Raw genomic sequence first — 23,428 nt, 5'->3', positions numbered from 1 at the left:
CGAAACCGTCCGCATCCTTCACAAAGCAGGTGTCGGACTCGTTGCAACGCATCAAGAACAAGGCTTCCGCGGTCGATCCGAAGGATACTTCCAGCCCGCAGCCAAGCCGCAAAAGTCGACGGCGCCGATCCAGTTCACGCTGCCACCGAAAGTGGCGCCGAAGGCGTTCGCGCCCAGGACGGTCGTCGACGCGTCCATGAAGGTGTCCACGGGGCCAAAGCCTACCCCTGCAGTCGTAGGCACAAAGCACCGTCAACCTCTACTGGAGGAGCAGTCGGAAGACTTTATCGACGCCGACACCGGTAAACTTTCCATCTACAAGCGAAAGATCACACCGGGCACAGCCTATGGAGTACTACACGATTCCTTTGAAGAGGAAAAAGGCTTCCACGGATTCACCAGTTATTGTGGAACTGATTACTCCAGTTGCTCAGGACACTGCTCCAATCTCGCCCACTTACTCCGATGTGGAGGCTGGGGAGGGGGACGATGAGGAGTACAACTACCCTGCCGACACTGATCCGGAGGATCACCATGACACATGGGCAGATGCTGGGGACCCGGGGGATCCGCACACTGCCCCGGACACTCAAGTATATACTGTCAAAACCTCCCCATCTAAGGATTCTGCGGCATTTAATGCACTAATTGAGAGGGCAGCTAAAAATTACGACGTCCAGCTGCATGCTGACCCTGTTGAAGTGGACTTTCTGTTTGATACCTTTTCCGCCTCTGAAAAGACTGTCAAGACTCTGCCAATGCTGAAGGGTGTCTTGAAACATGCTGCGGACATTTTTAAAGAACCCACACGTGCCAGGGTTATAAACCCCAGAATTGAAAAAAAGTACAAGCCGGCACCTGGCGACCCTACCTACATCAAGTGCCAGTTGCCTTTGGACTCCCTGGTTGTTTCTAATGCCCGGAAGAGGGCAAATTCACAGACTACTGGTGATGCTCCTCCCCCTGACAAAGAATCTAAGGTGTTAGAGGCATCAGGGAAGAGGGTGGCGGCTCAAGCGGCCAATATCTGGCGTATTTCTAACACACAGGCGCTCTTGGCCAGATATGACAGGGCACACTATGATACACTTGAGACCCTGTTACAACACTTGCCAGATGAGTATAAGGAGGCAGCAGAGATGCTCATTCAAGAAGGGAAACTCCTCTCAAATGCTTCTATCAAGTGTGCACTGGACGCAGCGGACACCGCGGCCAGGGCCATTAACACCAGTGTAATGTTGCGGCGTCAGGCCTGGCTCAGAATCTCCGGATTCAAACCAGAGATACAGGCCACCATCCTCAATCAGCCTGTAAACCCTGATCACTTATTTGGACCTGAGGTGGACACCACCCTGGAAAAATCTCTCCAGTCACAGCAGTTATGGGGTAGTACTTTTCGTCGCTCAGGCAATAGAGGTGTTTCCAGAGGCCAGATGTCCCAGCAAACACAGTACACTAAAAGTGGTGCACAAACCTCTTACAACAAGCAGAGTAGAGGCGGTTATCGTGGCAACAGCGCCAAAGGCAGAGGTCGTGGAAACCGCAACTCCCGATCCTCCGCCAACAAACAGTGACGCCTTGTCACTGCCCCCCGACCATACAACACCTGTCGGGGGGGAGACTCCAACAGTTTCTGCCAGTCTGGAAATCCATCACCACAGACAGGTGGGTCCGAAAACTTATTCAGTACAGTTATTGTCTGGAGTTAACAACCACTCCACCCAACATCCCACCAAAGCACCGTCCTATGTCAACAGAGCATTTGCACTTATTGCAGCAAGAGGTGCTCGTCATGCTGCAAAAAGGGGCAATCGAGCTCGTGCCAGTGGAACGAAGAGGCTCAGGAGTGTACTCCCTGAACTTTTGATCCCAAAGAAGGACGGGTCCCTGCGTCCCATACTAGACCTCAGGCCCCTAAACCAGTACATTCTCTCTGAACACTTTCATATGCTCACGTTGCAGCAGGTTCTTCCGTTGCTCCATCAGGGGGATTTCCTCGCAACATTAGATCTCAAAGACGCATATTTTCACATTCCACTACATCCGTCACACAGAAAATACCTTAGATTCACCGTTCAGAATCCGCATTACCAATTCAAGGTCCTCCCTTTCGGAGTGACAACAGCGACCAGGGTGTTCACAAAATGCCTGGCGACGGTGGCTGCGCACCTCCGGAGACAAAACGTTCACGTCTACCCTTACCTGGACGACTGGCTTGTCCAAGCAAAGTCGGCCCAGCAGTGCGCCGCCAACATGTCCCACACCATTCACCTTCTTCACGATCTGGGATTCTCACTCAATTACCCAAAATCACACCTTCAGCCCGCCCATGTACGGGAGTATCTGGGCGCAACAATAAACACTCTGGCAGCCACAGCACAGCCAAATTCAGTGAGGATCAACGGCATTCAATTGCTGATCCAGAAATTCAGACCGCAACGCTCGCTTCAGGCCTGAGTGTTCCTGCAGTTGATAGGCATGATGGCCTCCTGCATCTTCATAGTCCCGCACGCAAGACTACATATGCGCCCGCTTCAGGAGTGCTTAGCACGTCAGTGGAATCAGGCTCACGGGCAGTTGAAGGACCTAGTGTTGGTGACCGGTCGTGCATACAACTCTCTGCATTGGTGGACTCCACACAACCTTTGCAAGGGACGGCCGTTCCAGGAGCCTGTCCCACAAATCATCCTAACAACTGACGCATCTCTCCAGGGATGGGGGGGCTCATGTACTCCACTACACAGTGCAGGGACTATGGACGTCACAGCAAAAGAAGATGCACATCAACCACCTAGAGCTGATGGCGGTCTTCATGGCAATGAAGGCATTCAAGATCCATCTGTGCAACAAAGCCATGTTGATCCGGACGGACAACATGACCGCCATGTACTACATTCAGAAGCAGGGAGGTACACACACTCCACAGTTGTCTCATCTAGCTCAGAGCATGTGGAAGTGGGCCATTCAGAGGAACATCTTCCTCATGGCGGAACACCTCCCGGGCAAGGACAATCAGATGGCGGACCTGCTCAGCAGGAACAGCCACCAGATGCACGAGTGGGAAATACATCCATCAGTGCTCCTCCCGTACTTTCAGCAGTGGGGTCATCCAGAGATAGACCTGTTCGCCACGAGGGAAAACGCCAAATGCCAAAGCTTTGCCGCCAGGTTCCCGCACCCCCAGTCGCAGGGCAATGCGATATGGATGAACTGGTCAGGCAAATTTGCGTACGCTTTTCCCCCAGCACCTCTAATACCGCTGGTGGCACGAAAGCTAAAGCAACACTCGATGACGCTCATCCTGGTTGCTCCAACGTGGGCCCGCCAACCATGGTACACCACGTTTCTAGAACTTTCCGTGGTACCGCATCAAAGGCTGCACCTCACACCCAGACTTTTGACGCAGAGCCATGGCGACATTCAGCACCCAGATCCGCAACAGCTCAACCTGGCGATCTGGCTCCTGAAGTCTTAGAGTTTGGCTACCTCAACTTACCTCCTGCCTGCATGGATATCATACGGGAGGCAAGAAAGCCCACCACCAGAGCATGCTACGCAGCAAAATGGAAGCGGTTTGTCCTTTATTGCGTCGACCACGACATTGACCCACTTGACAGGTCCACGCACAACATCATCTGTTATCTGTTGCATCTTTACAAATGCAATCTGGAATATGCTTCCATTCGGATACATTTATCCGCCATAGCGGCTTATCTCCAAAACAGGCAGCATCTCTCCCTTTTCCGAGTGCCTGCCATTAAAGCTTTCCTAGAGGGGCTCGAACGAGTCATTCCTCCCAGGACCCCACCTGCTCCTGAATGGAATCTTAATGTGGTACTCACCCGACTGATGGGTCCACCTTTTGAGCCCCTACATTCATGCGAAGTTCAGTTCTTAACATGGAAAGTGGCTTTCCTTATAGCCATTACGTCACTGCGACGTGTTCGTGAGCTCCAGGCGCTCACTGTACAAGAACAATTCATACAGATTCACTCCAACCGGGTGGTGCTGCGCACTAACCCTAAATTTCTTCCAAAGGCGGTTTCACAGTTCCTTGTCAATCAGACTATTGAACTGCCTGTGTTCTTCCAAAATCCAGAGACGGTGGCTGAAGGAATGCTCCACACTCTTGACGTCCAACGAGCTTTGATGTACTACATTGATAGGACCAAGGATTTTAGGAAGATGAAACAACTCTTTGTTGCCTTTTCTGCCCAGCACAAGGGCAACCCCATTTCCAAGGCAGGTATAGCCAGGTGGATCGTTAAGTGCATTCAGATTTGCTATCAAAAGGCTAAGCGCACTTTAACGATCCCCCCCCAGAGCCCACTCCACCCGTAAGTTGGGGGCCTCCATGGCTTTCCTTGGAAATATCCCTTTAGAAGACATTTGTAGAGCAGCCACATGGTCTACCCCACACACATTTACGAAACACTACTGTGTAGATGTGCACTCCAAGCAGCTGTAGGGCAGGCTGTTCTGAAGACACTTTTTCAAGCATCTGCAGCTGGCACAGGCGGCCGCCGCTAATGGAGGGACTGCTATATATTCTATGCTATAGATATGAATTCAGCAGCCCACATGCCTCGAACTGAATATGCTACTTACCAGTATGCATCTGTTCTTGGCATGTAGGGCTGCTGACATTCATATCGCCCACCCTCCTCCCCGGCGCTTGTAGCGGCTGCAGAATTTACACTTACTCTTAGCATGGCCATCGCTCACACTGTTACACTCCATCTTCGCCACAATGGCTAAAAACAATCTGGGGATGGAGTCGATGCCCATGCGCACTGTAGTCCAGGGGAGGAGCCACCTATCTCGTGATACTTCGAAGACTCTTCCAGGACAACAATGTGCAATCATCCGGACCCAACACTAGGCGGCGATCTATGCTATAGATATGAATGTCGGCAGCCCTACATGCCAAGAACAGATGCATACTGGTAAGTAGCATATTCATTACTTTTTGTTAGGAGTTAAGTATGCTCTTTGTAGGTTGTTGAATGTTTTTGAATTTGGCATTACACACGATGGTATTGCTCTATTCTACTCGGTCATGAAGCACCCTTCTATCCTTCATGAACATCATGACATTGTCACTGTAACTACTGGTGAGCGAGTGTGGGTACCTCAAACTTTACATTTGTTTAGATTCTTTTCTCAAAACTTAGCAAGGTCTTAAAAGCATGGTCTTGGGTGAGCGCTCACGTTTCTAAATACTGATCTTTACATTTGGTCCTTTATAGCACTATGTCACTGCCTGACCTGGAAACTTCTGTTTTCCAGTAAGTTCAGTGCTTTGTCCTTGATTCCTAGCGTTTCCAGCCTACTTTGAAGGATCGAATGAAACCGTGTCAAAGGCTGCGCTCGGATCCAAAAGGATTGAGCGCGGCTGAGCCCCCTTGGTCCAATATTCTCCTGAGATCTTCGGTGGCTGCTACGGGAGCTGTCGCTATCCGGTTTGGGATAGATGCAGCAAATCATGAGATTTCAGGAAGTTGGGCAACTGGCTATTGACCATCTTCTCTAGAATCTTATTTTCACCAGGAAGCTGAGAAATGGGTCTATAATTCTTGGTCTATTTGGGATCTAAGGAGGGCTGCTTCTGTAATGGAAACACGTGGTTGTTAGTCCAACAGTCTGGAACCTTGTCCTTTTCCAAGGAGAGAGCGCTCGGAGCTAATGGAATAATATCGCCACCTCCTTTCAATAGAACGTCAATAGGGGCAAGGTCTAATTGGGAACACGCCTGGACTCTTTGTCATTTCTTCAATCACCTTTTATTTGAGGAAACCTAAACAAAGTGGGAGAGTCTGAGCTGACTATTATAGCTGCCTTTAGTAATTAGGACCGTCTCCTGATCTGAGGCATTCGATTAGGCCTAGAGTCATAAATAAGGCTGACTTTACTGACAAAAAAGCAGCCAAGCTTTTCACATCGTTTTTTGGAAGGGAAGGGGGAGGCAATCCCTGTGATTGTAGGTTTCAGAAAAGAATTCACTATGCTGTAGATGCCCCTCGAGGCCTACGGGGACTGTGTAGTTCTCCTAGCAATGTCTGTTAACCTGGCTTTCCTGATAGCATTTCCTTTTTGTCAACATCAAAGTTTCGTCTCCAGTTCCTTTCTACCCTTTTACATGGTTTCTCTAAGTCTCTTAATTTCGGGTGTAAACCAGGGAACACTTGACCTAGTGTTAAGAGACTTTTACCATTTTTGGGGGAATCTGAGTCTCCCAAGAGCTTCCCAGTCTTCAAATTCCTTAAAGACGGCGTTGACATCGCCATCACCTGACATCACTTCTTTGCTTCTCTCTGCACTCCTTCCCCAGCCCTTAACTTTTGTGGCTCTGCTAAATCTAGCGTCACGTGGGTCTGAGGTATCCTGTAGCTCGTGCTAGTTTACCATTCAATACTCTGAAGTGACCAACTTTAAAATTGGAATAAATCTCATTCTTACTCATGCCGAACTCCTAAAAAGAGGGTGACCGGCCTGTACACGAGTCAGTAAAGCAAATTGCCAGTCCCTCAGTATCAATTCCCCCACTCCTTGGTACAAGAACAATTTCCTCTGGCCCCATTGCCACCGACTCTCGTGTTTCGTAAATCTAACGAATAAAATGTACTTAAATCACAACTGTTTTTGCATATTTAATGCAATAACTCCTTTCAGTTTACTACCACTTTGCACTTGCGCCCTTTGTAGCAGGTCCACTATTGGCAATCGTAATAAATGATTTGGAGATAAAAAGAAAACGTGTTTGAGGAGTTGTGAAAGTCTGCTTTAAAAATTACTTGCTGACCAGATTCTGTAGGCTAGTGGACTGAACTGCATTAATATTAGGAAGCATGTTCCCAAGCCTTAAGTGTACATTTTTGGGTGTTTGACTTGGCTGTTTCTTGCTAATGCAGCATGATAAAGTCACTCGTTCCTCCGTTTGAAATTTCCGAGTAAAATTGACCACCTCATATGGTAACCTGATAGACTATTGCCAGATCTGTAATGCATTCCAAGCTTGTCATGCAATGCCTTGTTTGTGGAAACCTCGCAAGCCGATGGGTTTAAAGGTTCTGAGGTGCTAACAATGTTTCGGCTTGGGATTCCTAATAGAGCTTACACCCCAACACGTTGAAAGGGTGTCCTTCTTAACCTTGCTGGTGCTTGGTTGCCTCTGGGTCTCTAGGGCTGCACAAATATGATTGGGGTGGGTGGGGGGCACGTTGTGCAAGATGACCACTGTATGAGTTCTCGCTTGGATCATTCCCCCTTCGGATGGATATACATCGACCTACCAGGAGGAGGTGGTATAAAAAACCGTGGCTACTGTGCTTCTAAGGTTACAGTGCACCAAAGGGATGACTTCATGCTCCCAGGGTCACTCATCATGAGTGTGATGTGAGCAAGGCACTCATAAGGCGTACAAAATGGCCATGAGCTGACTTAAATAACCATCTTGGTGGCCGCTGAGCGGCTAACATCCTGAACAAGCAGAAGAGTTCTTTAGGGAGTGCAGCTCAGCTCCTGACTGAGCCAAATGTCAGGTGATGCCCCTTAAAGGTAGTGGTAGTGACACAGAAGAGCATGGAGACTTGTCTGCTAGAGTGATACTGAGCCTGTTGCTGTAGGGTTACCAGCGTGACCACCTCCCAATATGAAACAGCAGTTGGGTGTATCCCCCACTGCACATACAGGAAGAGTGGATGATTGTCTTTTTTGCCCAGTGGTGCCTAGGGTACCTGTAAGTTAAGACAGACCAGGTAATACCCTCCTTCATTGGAACCTTCCTCTCGCAGGGGGCTCGGATTATGGCAGGTGGCCATATCTGATTTACAAGGAGGCATACCGGATTGAAAACTGGATCAAGGGGATGGAGAATAGTTTTGAATAAATTAGAGGGCTTTTGACTGAAATGGAGAATGTAAATTAACTTTAATAAGCAGTTCTCGTCTGTACAGGAAGTGCAGGAAGGTGTGGATAGAGAGAGGGGGTGCCTGAGGTTTGAGCAATGCACAATGATTATTATGAATCTTGATAAGAATTTGACACTAATGGCTCCAGAGTACCCTTGGCTACCAAGTAAATCTAAGGTCAAACACTTTATGCATTCAGTGGTATATGATGGAAGCCGAAGTAATCCTGGTTTCAGGACCACCTTTTTCCAACTATTGGTGCCTTCGACTCCATAGTGAACCTGGTTATGATTTTGCCAAAACTGGATTCAGACAGCCTGATTCGAAGACCCGGGCAGTAGAAAAGAACTGTGTAGTTGCAAGGTGCATGTTTTCAGTAAACGTATAGACTATTAAAAGGGGATAATCTGTCTGGGTATTGAGGCGTCTTGGTGGTTTCTTACCAGGTTGTGGGTCAGGATTGGGGTGAAACCTTTGCGCTGGTCTAAGAGTACCTGGCTGCAACAACGTAGACCAGAGCCCACGCCCATGTGGACAGAGGTGGCTGTTTTGCAAGGTTGTTAGTATGGAGGGTAGGTCTGACACTTGGCTAGACCTTAGGCTAGAGATGGCAAGCGGAGTCTGTTTGTTGTCATGCTTATTTACTTATTTTCGGATAACTTATGTGAGTACTCCTTGTTTATTTCTGCCCGTCACAATCCCTTCTCAAGGTGTGGCTATTTTCTCAGTTGGGTGGCCTGTGTTGGTACCAGAGTCATGAAAAAATATTCTTGTATATTGGTTTGATGAATTCAAAGCATCCCTTCTCATGCCGCCCTTTCAGTATCCCAATCGTTGGTGTAGATTTGTTTTTTTACCTGCATGGAGTTGTTTGAATCTCCACCACTTCTCTCCCCCGCCCCTTTTTTGAGCTTTACTCTGTTTTTGCTGCCTCCCCCTTCTTTAAGGGATATATTTTTTCAGTTTGTTAAAAGTCCATTTGGCTAAAAGATGCTATTTTTCCACGCATGCTTTTCTTGAGCTTTAAGCAATGCATTGGATGCTGCAAGCTGTTCTTGGAGGGAAAATACCAAATCACAGGACTGCTGGTCTCGTGGCCCATCCTATCAAGTTGGATATGGTACCACGGTAAAAGCGATTCTCCTGCCTTAGATCCACACTATACACAATTAGAGCATCTTGGGGTATTGAGGCTCTTGGGGCCAAATCTCCAAAGAATGGGCAGTATGCTGTTGACAAAAAGCCCCTTGCTTCAGAGGTTGAACTATTCTCTTTCCAGGTTCTAGAACCATGTTCGTTGTTAGGGCTGTGTGCCAGCAGAATTTTGTGAAGTTTTCAAATCCACAGTTTCACCTGTGGGCGCGTCTCTTCCAAGCCATGATTTGGCAAGCCTGCCCATGACCAATTCATTCCCCTTCACCCTTGTGGCTTTCTCCAACCCGGAATTCCTTTGTCGGGGACATCCTGTTTTGTGAAATTTCTTAGCCCCCCCCCCCACCAATACACACGACTTTTTCACTTTACATACAGTTGTCCATACCATGTATTGTATTTCACCATTTACATGGTGCTCTGAAGAACTCCATTTTGCATGGATTTGGTGCTCTTTTGAGTGCATGGTTGGTAGTGTTCAGTGTCATTATCCCTATACAGGAGGTGTTGGGTGAGGAGCAAAGAAAGTGGCCCAAGCTTGATGCGGGGTGCTCTGTTCCCTATGGTTGAGACCCTTCCCTTGAGCGTGATGTGGATAAGTGGAATCCACTAGGAAGTATATTTAGAAGAGCAACTTCTTCTTGAAGATGGTTACTCCATAAGTCAAAAGTATAGACATGCCCTGCATAATCTCCATCTTCATTAAGGGTAATGTGGCAATGGACTCAATCATAGACACCAAGACAAGAAAGGGAGGTAATGCCCCCATACCAATGGGACCACCCCCAACAAGGAGTGCAAGTGTGTGGAGATTGAGGGCAGGAAGATGCCTTTAGCGGCAGCCGTCCAATTGAGAATAGTCAATTCTATTGCACTCCTCAACTGCTGTGACCAACAGCAGTGGCAGATGGTCCAATAACTCATGCAGAACCTTCCTGACCAATATAAAAAGTTGGCAGATCAATAATATGCGTGGGGAAAACCCATTTCTAACACCTGGTACAAGTCCGCCCTCGGTGCAGCCAATGGGGTGAGTTGGCAAATGTGCATGGAGACGGCCCTGAGAAGGCATGCCTGGCTGCGAGTCAAGTGTGAGGTGTATGCCTCAGTCACCAATATACCTTTCACATGTGCCGCTCTTTTTAGGGCCGTGCTGGCAAGGCTTTACGACAAATAAAATAGCACCACAAAATGGCAACGGCAGTGGGTGCCCATCAGTTTGGGGGATTTTTCAAGAGTGCTGCCACATGGGCAGGAGACCAACAGACATGTGGCTTTCAAAACTTCCCTCTACAGTTGTCCTTCAAACAACACTCGAGGTCACAGGGTACATAACTACAATGGCAATACCCTGCAACACTACACCAGCCCTTTTGCAGTAGAGTCCTGAAGGTTACGGGTCCACATCAGAGATATTTCCCACCTTCAGCCCCGGTACAGAACACCAGTTGGGTACACAATAGAGGGATTCTTCCATGGATGGAGGTCCGTTACCTCCGACATGGATACTGAACCTTACAGAGCAAGGATGATGTATCCAGCTGCTCAAGAAGCCACCCATACTACCACCAAGGGAAAAGACTTGCTACAAAAGGAATTGCTCCATGTGCAACAAGTAAAAACTTCTGCCAAAAAGAGTGATAGAAAGGGCCCCCAAAATGAATTCAAATGAAGGGCTACTCCTGTTCCTTCCTGGTACCAAAGACCGATCAGTCCTTGAGGCCAGTATTAGTTCTTTTGAACAAGTTTAGTTGTCTGAGATCTAAGCGTTTCACGATGGCCATACTACAGGAGATCATACTGCTGCTGAAAAGAGGGGACTATATGGCCACGATAGACCTCAGACCTTACCTGCACATACCAATGAATCGCGAACACAGGAAGTACCTCACATTTGTCATGGGCAAGATGCATTATGAGGTGAAAGTGATGCCTTTGTGAAAAGCCTTGATGCAGACTTTATGCTGAAAGTGCCTGAGAGTAGGGGCCGCACACCCTCAGATGCAGGGGCATACGGGTTTAGCCTTGTTATGATGACTGGTTGGCAAGCTTGTGGCATCAATGCCAAGAGAACATTCGCATAGTGATCTTAACTCTTCATTAGGTGGATTTCACCATAAACCTAGATAAGTTATCCTGTTTCCCAGAACAGGAGCAAGTGTTCTTTGTGGAATCACGAAATTACCTGCCCAGTTCCCAGCTGAATATTAGCATTGAAGGAGCAAATTCTCCCATCCCAGAGTATGGATACAGTATCGTTCTGGATTCCACTCATTCATCTTGGGCCTGACTTCACATGCGCCCAATTAGTAATGGTTGCAATCAAATGGTCGTTCACCACAGGAAGTTGGAAGCATCTAGTAGTTGTTGCAGAGTGTGCTGAGCGAGATGGCGGTGGAACAAGTCACATTACCGTGGCAAAACATTTCACATTACCAACGCTAACATTAACCATCACCACAGGTCCCCTTCAAGTAATGCATACATAGCAACAGACCAGATTCAGACTAGACTGCACATTTTTTTTATGCCAAAAACTGCTTTATTTTAGGTATCTCCCATCTAGAAATGCTTCTGCTTCAATATAATTGAAGTGGAAGATGGTAAAGCACATAAATCAGTTGAAACGTAAGACTGTTTTCCAAGCACTGGAAACCTTTTAGGCAAAAACAGTGCAGATCCAGATGAACACTACTGTGGTGTTCTATCTTAGCATTAGGGAATTTAGGGGGGGGGGGTCACATACAATCCAAGCTGGATCAGAACATATGGAAATGAGCATTCAGAGAGGCTCAGCCCTTTGTGGCAATACACCTACAAGCTAAGCAAACGCACCCCATGCGTGTAAGCTAAAGCAGCAGGGGCTGGATACCATTATTTTGCAGGTGGGGCACAGCAGACCTACATGTGCACAACCCCAGATAATACAAAATGGCAAGACTTTTTGTCCAGGAACCCACACCATCAAACCATTGGAAATGACCTCTTGATAGTGGTCAGGGTAATTTGCTTACTCTTTCCCCCATTACTACTGATCCTCTGCGAAATAAACAAATAGAAACTGTTGCCCATGATGCTCTTCCTAGTAACTCTCCAAAGAGTGAGACATCTGGTTCTTGAACCTGCTAGAGATCCAACAAAGGGCTATGATGAAGCTCCCAGTGTTTTAGGACTTTTGGTACAAGATAGACCGGTTTGTCCCCTGGAACCAACCTGTCTCAGCCTGGCTCCTGAGTACTTGGGAGAATAAGTAGGCAAAGGTGCTAAATCGCACAGTGCAAAAGGTGTGTCCAATGGTGTGAAAAACAGGACATGTGGACAGTAGAACTATGAATATCATATTTGTTACATACCCAACCCACTTACTGGATGAAAGCCTAGCCTGTGCGCCACTCAGGGGGTTCACCTGTTCGCCATTGTAGCGTACACTATGGGACTCTCAGGCAAAAGCTTCTCTAACACACACAGGTCATCAGGAGATTCCTAGAATGAGCAAAGGGTACCCCAAATGTAATCACCCAAGCAGAACATACACCTAATGCTCACCTTGTTAATGAAGAACCATTTCAGCTAATACACAAAGCAGTGCTAAAATGTGCAAATCTTTGCATAGCCTTCCTGGTAGCCATCACGTTGCCACACATTCAATGAGCTGCAAGTGCACTCAGCCCAGGAACTATACTTGCAAATGGATAAGGACAGGGTAGTCATGAAAACAAACCCACAATTTCTTCCCACGCTGGTGTTACAATTTCATGTAAGCCAAACTGTCCAGCTGCCAGTGTTCTTCCAACAGCTATAGACTCGCTGAAAGAGCCCTGCACACGCTGGACATCTGGTGGGCAGTCGTGTTCTAAAGCCAGAAAAGAAAGATAAAGGGAAAACAGTTGTCTTCCATCTGCACCAACAAGCAAGGGGTTGCCTGTGTACATAGGGCTGTTGCTCGATGGCAGTGCAGGCGATTCAGACATGCTACAAGAGGGCAGGATTGGCACTAGAGGAGAAACCAAGGGCCTACTCCACAAACAAGAAGAGAACCATCCTGGCCTTTGTCTTCACCATCTGTATAGCAGGTACGTGGTCGTCCATGGACTCCTTCAAAAACCATTACTGTGTTAATATTCAGGACAGCAAGGAAGCATGGCTAGAACAGACGTACTGAAGCACCTGAACGCAAGCAGTCATTTCCACCCAGCCTCCTGAAGGTGACTAATATTGCTACAAAATGGATGCACACTATCAATCAAAAAAGATGAATGTTGCAAAACAAAATGAAATTGTTATTTACCACCAGTAGCAGTTTTGCAGCTTAATGAATTTTCTGGATTTACATTCGACCCTACTATTTCCCCAGAAATGAGCGGAAGGAAAATGCAAACAGCAGAGGAAAGCTGCACACATGTAAGGAAGTCTAGAGGATTGCAGGTCACCAAGTAGGAGAAAAAAGAATATGAAGGTGGCGACCATACATCTGATGTCGCAGGAGGACGTAAATGCCTCCAAATGGTAGTTGGTGATGACCATGATTAGGTGGGCGGAGGGCTTCCAAACCAACCACTAGATGCTAAAATATTGCAAAGCATATTAATGGAGAAAATTCATCATGTTGCAAAATGACTCCTACAGGTAAGTAACCATTTAATTCTCAGAATCTAAGCACGTTTCCCTAGTCCCACAGAAGAACCTACAAAAGAGATGCATACATCTGTGAGAAGTTTGTCAATGTTTATCCATATTTCACTAGACTGAGTTTTAATACCAGACATAAATCTAAAGGCCTAATTACGATGTTGGTCGGAAAGGCTCCGACCACTTTCAGACCGACTCGGTAGTTTTAAACTCCGACTGCCGTATTAGGATAATGGCGGTCTGAGAATAACCGACAGGGGAATGCGTCTGTTCCGACTGACTCAAGGAGCCTGCCGGTCAGTCCAAACTGCACCATAATCCCTTAAGGCAGTGTTTTTGCCGTTAGGATTATGATGTTGGTTTACGACAGCCAATCCAAGTTGGAAATAGACTTTGGGGGTCCCTAGCAGGGCCCCCTCCCCCTGGCCCTCCGCATTTAGGCTGGTGGACAACCCTCAACATCTCTGCACCATGTGGCAGGCACCCTGAGGTGCCTGCCACACAGAACAGGGATGTGTACAAACCTCCATTTTTCAATGGGAGCTTGTGCTGAGGGCTGCTTCAGTCCGCTGCACAAACTCCCATGGGAAAAATTGATGTTTGCAACCACATCATGTGCGGTCGCATCCCAATTGGGTTGTCCGAAGAGCTTACCTTGCCGGTTCCTTCCCTGAAACCCTGTCTGTTGTAGGCAATTCTGACCAACATCGTCATTAGGCCCTAAGGGTTAGCACTCTTCTGCAAAGAAGGTAAATTTCCTATTCTCAACATAGTAGTCTTCTCTGCTGTAGTGTGAGCGCAGAGACTTTAGGGCACTATCAGACCAGTGTAGACCTAGTCAGCCTTAAGGGGGTGTTAAACTCCAATCACCTCCTGTCATAAATAGGGCACACATATTCCAGGCTGCTTGATGGACCATTTTGCTTTATATATCGCACATCTTGTTTCTGTGATGCAGGCTGCCCTGCATGGACACCTACATAAATGTTACTTTAAATGGAATGGGGGGAGGTACAGAAGAGGAAACGTGCAGTAACTTGTTTACCATTTCCTTTTATGTTCACTTGATGTTGCTTTTACTCAGTGACAGTACATCAGCCACAGTGAGTGATCAATACCTGCAGCTATAATATGGAGAAAAAAAGCTTAGGATTCCCTATGGTAAATTGTATTCCAAGCACGCCTGGAAGAAATGTTAATTACGTGGGTGAAATATGCTAACATTATGCATTACCTGATTTTTGCATACTTTTTTGGGTCTTGCCAGAGACTGAATGCGTGCATGGTCGCTTGAGACATGTTTACTTACAGGGGGGCCTTCGAGCCCATCCATTGCTTTCCACGGATTAGTTTCCTTGTTTCTCTTAGGTCATCTCGTGGTGGCTTCCCTGCCTGTTTGTTTATTCCTTCCCTGGCGCGTGGCCCAAGTACTGCATCTTTAGCCACTGTTCTTCCACTACTCTCACTTTCAGGCTACTTTTTTCTTCTTAATTGTTGCCACACTCTAAAAGAGTGAATGTGTTTGCCGGACGTAACTCCCCCAGCTCTCCTCTCCCTACCACACAAGTCGTGTGTTGCCGAATTTAAAAATATAAATAGCGTGCAATTGAGCCAAAGCACTTTACATGAGCACCAGATTATATTACATACGGTCCGAGTCTTTTCCCCTCCTGTGTTGTTGCTACCCTAGTCCCACCCCACAAGAGGAGCTAGATAAACCAGTAGTTTTGGCCATTGAGTGGTCTCCGTTCTTCAGCACTTTACTGTGCCCGGGGTCACTATGCTAGCCCCAAGCACGATCTTCAGATCCCAAAACTTTCCTTAGTGTGCCAAAGAGGGGAGAGGGGTTGGCCTAACAGCTAAGGCGCTCGACCTCGGACCTGGGGATCTGGGTTCGAGTCTCGGTAACAACGCCAAAACCCCCTGTGATTCTGGGCAAATCACTTAATCTCCCCGTGCCTAAAATGAAAGTGTGTCCTCATGTAACGTAACTGGTGCTATGTAAAGCGCTCTGATAACTGATTTGGTTCGGTTCTAGTTCGTGCTATATAAAACTGAAAAAAAAGAGCAATCTAATACACAGAACACTGAGAGGTGACGTTTAATGTGTAACATCTCCTATATTGCATTGTACAGTGTGCAGACTTGGCAAGAACAAACCTCAATTACTGGGTGAGAACTTTTTTATGCAAGTGTTAGCAACTTCAAGAACTTTACGAAGTAAATATAAAAATTGAAGGTGGTTCGCACAGAACATTTGTTGTCAAGTGACTACTTCTGCTCAAACAAGTCACCATATTGTATCTTGTGGGAATTTTTTTCTGATTAGAGATATCAGCAAATCCCATTTCCCTGTGAAAGTTATTTTGTGAAATTAAATGGAATTTCACAAATTGTTCCCTCCCCTTCCACGCCCCCCCTCCCCCTCCCCACCCGTATGGTAGGTCATGAAGGTGCCTTATGCCTTAAAAACATTTTGGTATTAATACATTTACTGTGGGATATCCTGTAATTCAAGCATGTGAGCTTAATCCTCCTTAGTAAATTTGGATTCTTCATACTAAAACTCTGCCTTCCAGAGTATACCCGCTGGGTTAAATAGACCTGTCCGTCATCTGCGTTGTACTCACCAGTGTATTTGGACTGAAGTCCGTACTTTGGTTCAATTTGAAGAAAATACATTATTAACTCTGCTTTTTTATATTCTCACCTTAAAACGTCACTTTTTCATGTTTTGCCAAATCGCGCAGTCGTGTGAGAGGTTTTGTTTTAAAAGTTGTATGACGTTATCCTATGCAACGTGTGATTTTAATAGCTTGTTTATTCTCTATCTTTAGGTGCAGAGTGTCGACATTGCTGCTTTCAACAAGATCTGATACTTGATGTAGGCTTTACTATAAATAATAAAGGTCAACCATGCAGAATAAAAATCTATATTGCTGTTTGTCTTCAGTTTCTGTTTATATTGCGTCAGCAGGATTAACCCTTGCAGAAGAGATTCTCGACAGCATATTGTACTCTGTGATGGTGTACATGGAGCTCGCTGCCAAGGACTGCATCTGAGTGTATTGCTGGTATTGTGTCCTTGAGGCCCTGGTGAAATTAAATATTTGGAATTGTTTATGTACCCTTAACCACGAAAGCAATGCAACTTAAGGAAAGTAGAATAATTTTCATTTATTGCATCTATTGTCCACTCCGGTTTTTTAATTAGTATTTTATCAAAGAAACTATCAAGCAGTGGTCTGCAATATCCATCACGAGTGAAACATTCTATTGTATATACCGTTATCTGAGAGTAGATCAGCATTCGTCGAAGGAAAGTAATTTTTTAACTTGTACCCGGCAGTGCTAGAAGAGCGCCAGAACGCAAATGTTTGGGTGGGTAAAGGAGGGAACACAATCAAGAGGCCAGTCGAAATAATCGAGATGCATACTGCTCACAAAAAATATACACAAACACCGTTTTTGAAATCACTTATTGCTCCCTTTATTAAATATACCTTTCATTTTCTTAAATGGTAAGAATTACATAACTAAGCACATACATCTATTTTTATACAGATACAGTAGGGAAACACTTATGCTGCTGAACCCATTGGCAGGCAGAGCCAACTGCCCACGCCTAGCCCCTAACATAGCATCTGAGGACAAGAACCCCTGTCCCAACTGCCTAGGGCGCTTGCCACACATTAATCCCCTCCCACTTGAATCACTATTGAAACCTGATCAGTTTTCAGGTAACAGGCATATCCCGTCAACACATGCTGGATTTAAGCATACTATTAAGGGAAAATTAATCAGTGGATTATTAAATGTCAGATCCCTCCCGAAACGTGCCACTGAAATACAGTTACGGATTGAGTCCAACAACCTGGATATTCTATTTTTAACCGAGACATGGAGGCTGCGGGAATGGAACCAGAGCTAGGGCTGGCATGTCCAGCAGGATATAAGATTATTCATAAACCTAGGACTATAGGACGAGGAGGAGGAATCTGAATCATTTTTAAGGAGGAGTTAAATATTGCAACATTGGATGTTGATATGATCTCATGCGCTGAAGTCCTCGGGATATCGATCAGACATGATTCAGGCCATTGTCACACGGGCCTAATCTGCTACAGGACACCGGGGCATATCAATGCAATACAACAGCAGGAATTGATCGCTGTTATTAATAACATGTCAATCTCACATAGCAGACTGCTGGTACTGGGAGATTTTAACTTATGGGATAACGACCAACTACACATGGCCTTCTATAATATCGCTCAATCTTGTAACAACTTAGGGCTGAAACCATGGATAACTACCCCCACACATAAACAAGGAAATATACTGGACTTAATATTCGCTGCGGAGGATCTAATCACTATGGGAACAATATTACCAGTAGGTTGGTCAGACCACCACCTCCTACTATTTAATATCCACACCTTGGTTAACACAGACCCACAAATACGCAGACTAGGACCTTCATTGGCCGTGACTGGAAGGGCCTGCTATAAAGGAAAGAGGAAGGAAAGTTCGATTTCCGTCAAGCTGGGAATTCGTTTAATTCAGAGAACGATATCACCACAAATTATCATTCACTATGTAAAGAGATAACCAGGAAACTTGACGATACTGTACCTCTGAAAGCAATCAGGAAAAGAGGAAAACCCTCTGCGCCCTGGTATACGGATAAATTGAAAGAACTGAAAAGTGCCTGTAAAAAGGCGGAGAGGCTTTGGAGAAAAAATTATTCGGAGCAGGAGAAACTGATATGGAGGTAAACAACTGTACAGTACAAGAAAGAAATCACCATAGCCAAAGCAAACCACTTCGCAGACCTAATATTAAACAGCTCTAATAAATCCCGTGACGCCTTCAGGATAATCAGAGAGCTATTCCATCCTGATTGTGCGAACAGCCAAATCAAGCCCTCACAAGAATTATGTGATGGTCTAGCATCTTTCTTTCAGGAGAAAATTACAAAAATTATTGAGGGAATGAAGGGTGTTTCCATCCCTCTAATGCAGGATAATAGTAATCCCGAGAATAGGGAGAAGAGCGTAGGAAATGTGAGACGTCCCACTCCAAAGGCCATCCTGGAAAATTTTGAGACCCCTACAGAACAAGAATTTACAAGAATAGCCCTTAACACGACATCAGGATCCCCTCTGGACCCTCTACCTCACAAAATAGTAAAGGAGTTCGGGGATGAACTCCTTCCAGTATTGCGTCAGCTGTGCAATCAATCTCTTAAAACAGGCACTGTACCAAAAGACTGGAAACTGGCGGTTGTCACCCCCCCCACTAAAGAAACCAAATCTAGATCCGAACTGCCAAAAAAACTATCGACCTATATCGCTCCTGCCATACCCTATAAAGATCATAAAGTGGTCGGTCAGCAGGTCACTAGCCCTCTTCCTGGAAACTAACAACATCCTGGAGGAGGAGCAATTCGGTTTCAGACCAGCTCATGGAACCAAGTCAGCTTTGCTGACAGTTCTGGACGACCTACGAATGAGGGCGGACAGGGGAGAGTCAGCAATTCTAATCCTGCTGGACCTGTCCGCCGCATTCGATACGGTGAGTCACGACATCCTGCTGACAAGACTGAAGAACATTGGAGTCGGGGGAGCTGTGCTCGGCTGGTTTCACTCCTACTTGATTGACAGATGGCAGGCAGTAGCTATCCCTCCATACCAGTCAGTTTGTTAAAGTTCCACATGGGGTCCCACAGGGGTCTGCAATTAGTCCGATACTTTTTAACATATATATGCAACCCCTGATGGGCATCATCAAGGCTCACGGCATTAGCGTGATCAACTATGCGGATGACACGCAGCTGATGATTTCTCTTGATGGTGCCCACGCAGACTCACTTGAGACCTTCCACACCTGTATGTTGGAAATGACACTGGTTAAATCAGAACTCACTACAATTTAACAGTGACAAGACTGAAATAATGCATTGCACAGTAGGTAGAATCACCAGAAGTCTACCCACGGATTTCTGGCCCCTGGAGCTAGGGGAATCACTAACCCCAGTGAAATCAGTGAGGAACCTCGGAGTCAGTTTTAATGACAGCCTGAGTTTAGAGACCAATGTTAATAAGCAGGCGAGTAGCTGCTTTGCTCTAATGCGAGGACTGCGAAAGCTGCTACCCCTTTTACCAACACAGATCAGAGCCACCATAGTTAGGAGTACCATCCTCAGCCGCCTGGACTACTGTAATGCCCTATTACTGGAATCCCCTGCCTACTTGATTTCCAGACTTCGGAGTATCCAGGCGGCTGCAGCAAAGTTGGCACTCTCTCGAGGGCGAAGATCCTCAACTACCCTCGCTTTGGCTGACTTACACTGGCTGCCTGTACACCAGAGGATCTGCTTTAAATCCCTATGCATTGTCTTTAAGGCAGTGCATGGGATGGGCCCCCGACCACTTCAAAACAAATTGAAATGGTATGAACCTACCCGGTCCCTTCGATCCTCCTCTTCTAATCTTCTAAGTATACCCAGGATCAGGAAAGTCACTTATGGTGGCAGAGCCTTCAGCATAGCTGCAGCTCATCTGTGGAATAGACTACCTATTGACATCAGGAAAACAGATGAACTGATGGCCTTTCGAAAAAAGGTGAAAACATGGCTCTTCCCTAAAATCTAATTACCTAGAATCTAATGTTATCCTTCTACCCCTGATGCACAGTGTTTTCAGCCACATGTACACAGCGCCAGGATGCCCGTAGGGTTGCAGAGCGCTTTACAAATACCATAAATAAATTATACACTAGAGAAAATATAATGGTATAAGTGAACAAATGGAAGCCTGAATATGAAAGTAAACAATTAAGGGGACTTGTTCTTTAAACTTTCTATGTAGATTAAAATAATAGGAACATACATTAGCCTGTTTGGCATGTACAGGAGCCAAGCATTTCCTAATGGTTTTTTGCAGCTCACCTATTAGATTTCACGAGTTTAAAATGTGTTAATGGCTTCCATTTCTTTGTCCTCTTGCTATTACCCTTCAGAACTTACGACCCATTTGAGCAATATGGAATCGATAAATATTTCGAATCCTTTGACCAGCCAGTGGGGCCTAATGGTCTGGTCATACTCTTGCTAACATTATTTTAGCAATCGACATAAATGTTTGTAACCTGACCCTTTTCTGTTAACAATGCCAAATAGAATAATCTCTGGGGCGTGTCAATACCAGTCTGGAAAGTTCTGCAGCTTGTACCTTGCATTAGTACTGCTGTGCCCTGTATAGCTATCCTTAATTTTTTATTTTATTTATTTTGAGAGTTTTATACAGCGCGAACAAGATCTTTGCAGATATCAGAGCGCTTTACAAGTAAAAAATACAAAGTAGAATATACAAAATAAAAATACAAAGTAAAGAAGCGAATATACAAAGTAATATATGAGGTAGTTAGGTACAAGGTGCTAGTTACATAGGTAGGTCAAAGGACATGAGGTAGGTCATAGGTGTGGTAATGTAGGTACACTGAGTATAGACAAACAGTTGTGTCAATAGCATAAAGTGCAATAGCAAGGAGCATATACTTGCTTAAGCGTGTTTAGAGTATCTAGAGTTTAAAGGTGGGCCTAGTTGAGGTGGGTGTGTGCAGGATGTAAAGACCCACAGGTGCGAGTAGAAGGGAAGTAAGGATCGTTGAGGTGGAGAGGGTAAAGTGTGCAAAGTCAACCAGGTGCGTCAACAATATAACAGTAAACATAATCAACCAGGTGCATCAAACATTATAACAAAATACAAGGAGTGAGCGTATACAATACGTAATTCGTTAATACAGGGTACAATAGGCCATGGACGGGCAGGACTTACAGCGCAGATTCATGAGTGATACGTAGAAATAGGTCATGTGTATTTTGCCATGAGGATCGCTTTAACTTCCTTCTTAAAGATAGTGTTGGAGGTGATGAGCCTTGTTTCAGGAGGGAGTGAGTTCCAGATCCTGGGCGCCATTCCTGAAAAGGAGCGTTTATACGTTTTTTCCTTCCGAAATCTTCGGGGTTTCAGCAACAGATTGCTTGTGCTCCTAGTAGTTCGGGAGCCACCCGAAATTGTCAACTTTTGAGTGAGGTAGGCGGGTGAATTCAGATGCACAGCCTTGTGTGTCATGCATGCGATTTTCAGTTGGATTCTGGCTTCAAAAGGTAGCCAGTTCAGTGATTTAAAGTCCGGGGAGATATGTGAGTGTTTTTTTGAGCCTGTGACGAGTCTCGCTGCGGCGTTAAGGGACGCTCTTAGGGGTGCCGTCGTAGTTAGGGGGAGCCCGCAGAGGGCGGTGCAACCGTATTCTATGTGCGGGATGACTATAGATTGTACTGCAGTTTGGAAGTCTTTGGCAGGAAGGAATGGTTTAAGTTTTCTCAGGGTATTGATTTGGAAGTTCGCTCCTTTGGTTGCCTTGCTGATGTGCTGCTGCATGTTGAGATTGGTGTCAAGTGTTATGCCTAAAGATTTTGCAGAGTCTACTACGATGGGCTGTACATTTAGAGCCGTTAATTGCTTAAGCCATGTTTGAGCCGTTGATATTTTAGCGGGAGGTGAGATCAGGAGAAACTCGGTCTTCAGAGCATTGAGTTTGAGGTGATTCTCTGCAAGCCAGGATTGGGTGTTACTGATCGTGGTGTTCAGCAGCATGATGTCCTTGGGAGATTGTATTTTGAGATAAAGTTGGGTGTCGTCGGCATACATGTGAAAGTGCACATTAGAAGCCTGTAGCAACGTGGTGAGAGGTTCCATAACTAGGTTGAACAGTGTTGGGGAGAGGGAGGATCCTTGAGGGACGCCTAGCGATACTGGAACCGGAGATGACAGCAGGTTGTTGCTTTTGATTCTTTGTGTCCGGTTGTGTAGAAATGAGGTGAACCACTTTAGCACAGTCCCTGATATGCCCATTCTTGTGTTTAACAGTTCGAGTAAGTTCTCATGTTTAACTGTATCGAATGCTGAGGAGAGATCCAGAAGGATGAGGAGACAGGTATCGTTTTGGTCTAGGATTTGGAGGGCATCGTCCACTATGAGTCATGGCAGTTTCGGTGCTGTGCCCTGCTCGGAAGCCTGACTGATGAGCGTTTAGGAGATCAAACTTATCTATGTGTTTAGTCAGTTGTAGTTGAACGCATTTTTCCAACAGTTTAGCGAGAGTGGGAATGTTTGTAATAGGGCGGTAGTTGTTTAGATCAGTGGGGTCTGCTGTTGGTTTTTTTAGTAGCGGTGTGACTTGGCCTACTTTGAGGGCGTTGGGGATGGATCCTTGTTGAAGAGAGCTATTGATAATCTTAGACCAGAGTGGGAGAAGCCAAGGGGAGAAGTCTTTTACAGCGCTAGCAGGAAGGGGGTCAGAGAGGTGATTGGAAGGTTTCAAGGCGCCTAGCAGTCTGCCAATTTCTTCTACGGAGTAAGTGTCAAAGGAAGACCAAGTAGCATTGTTCTTTGGTTGAGGTATTGCTGAGTGTCGGGGGTTGGAGTACAGGATAGCGTCATTGAGGAGATCGCTTCTTATTCTCTCAGTTTTTTGTGTAAAGAAGGCAGAGAAGTCTTCGCAGGAAGGAGTAACGTCCATGGAGCTGATTGTCTGGGGATGCTCTTTGGATTGAGTTCTGACTAACTCAAACAGTTTTCTTGGACGGTTTTTAGCTTGGGCGAGCTGGAGGCTGAAGAAGTCTCTTTTTGAGCGTTTTATTTTCCTGAAATAAGCGTTTCTCTGTTTCT

The 23,428-nt window shown here is 45.9% G+C and overlaps 1 protein-coding gene across 4 annotated transcripts in view; it reads left to right on the top strand.

The window, feature by feature from the left end:
* EEF1D (eukaryotic translation elongation factor 1 delta) overlaps positions 1-16,632 on the top strand; it is a 106,164-nt gene extending 89,532 nt beyond the window's left edge. For all 4 annotated transcript variants that reach the window (XM_078686643.1, XM_078686642.1, XM_078686641.1 and 1 more), the window contains one exon: positions 16,529-16,632. In XM_078686643.1, coding sequence (XP_078542769.1) covers positions 16,529-16,567 — 39 coding nt within the window. In that variant the 3' untranslated portion in view covers positions 16,568-16,632. The remainder of the gene's footprint in view (positions 1-16,528) is intronic.
* Positions 16,633-23,428: the final 6,796 nt, after the last annotated feature.

Source organism: Lissotriton helveticus, chromosome 4_1 (genome assembly GCF_964261635.1).
Source record: "Lissotriton helveticus chromosome 4_1, aLisHel1.1, whole genome shotgun sequence".
Classification (NCBI taxonomy): Eukaryota; Metazoa; Chordata; class Amphibia; order Caudata; family Salamandridae; genus Lissotriton; species Lissotriton helveticus.
This window is presented reverse-complemented; position numbering and strand designations above follow the sequence as displayed.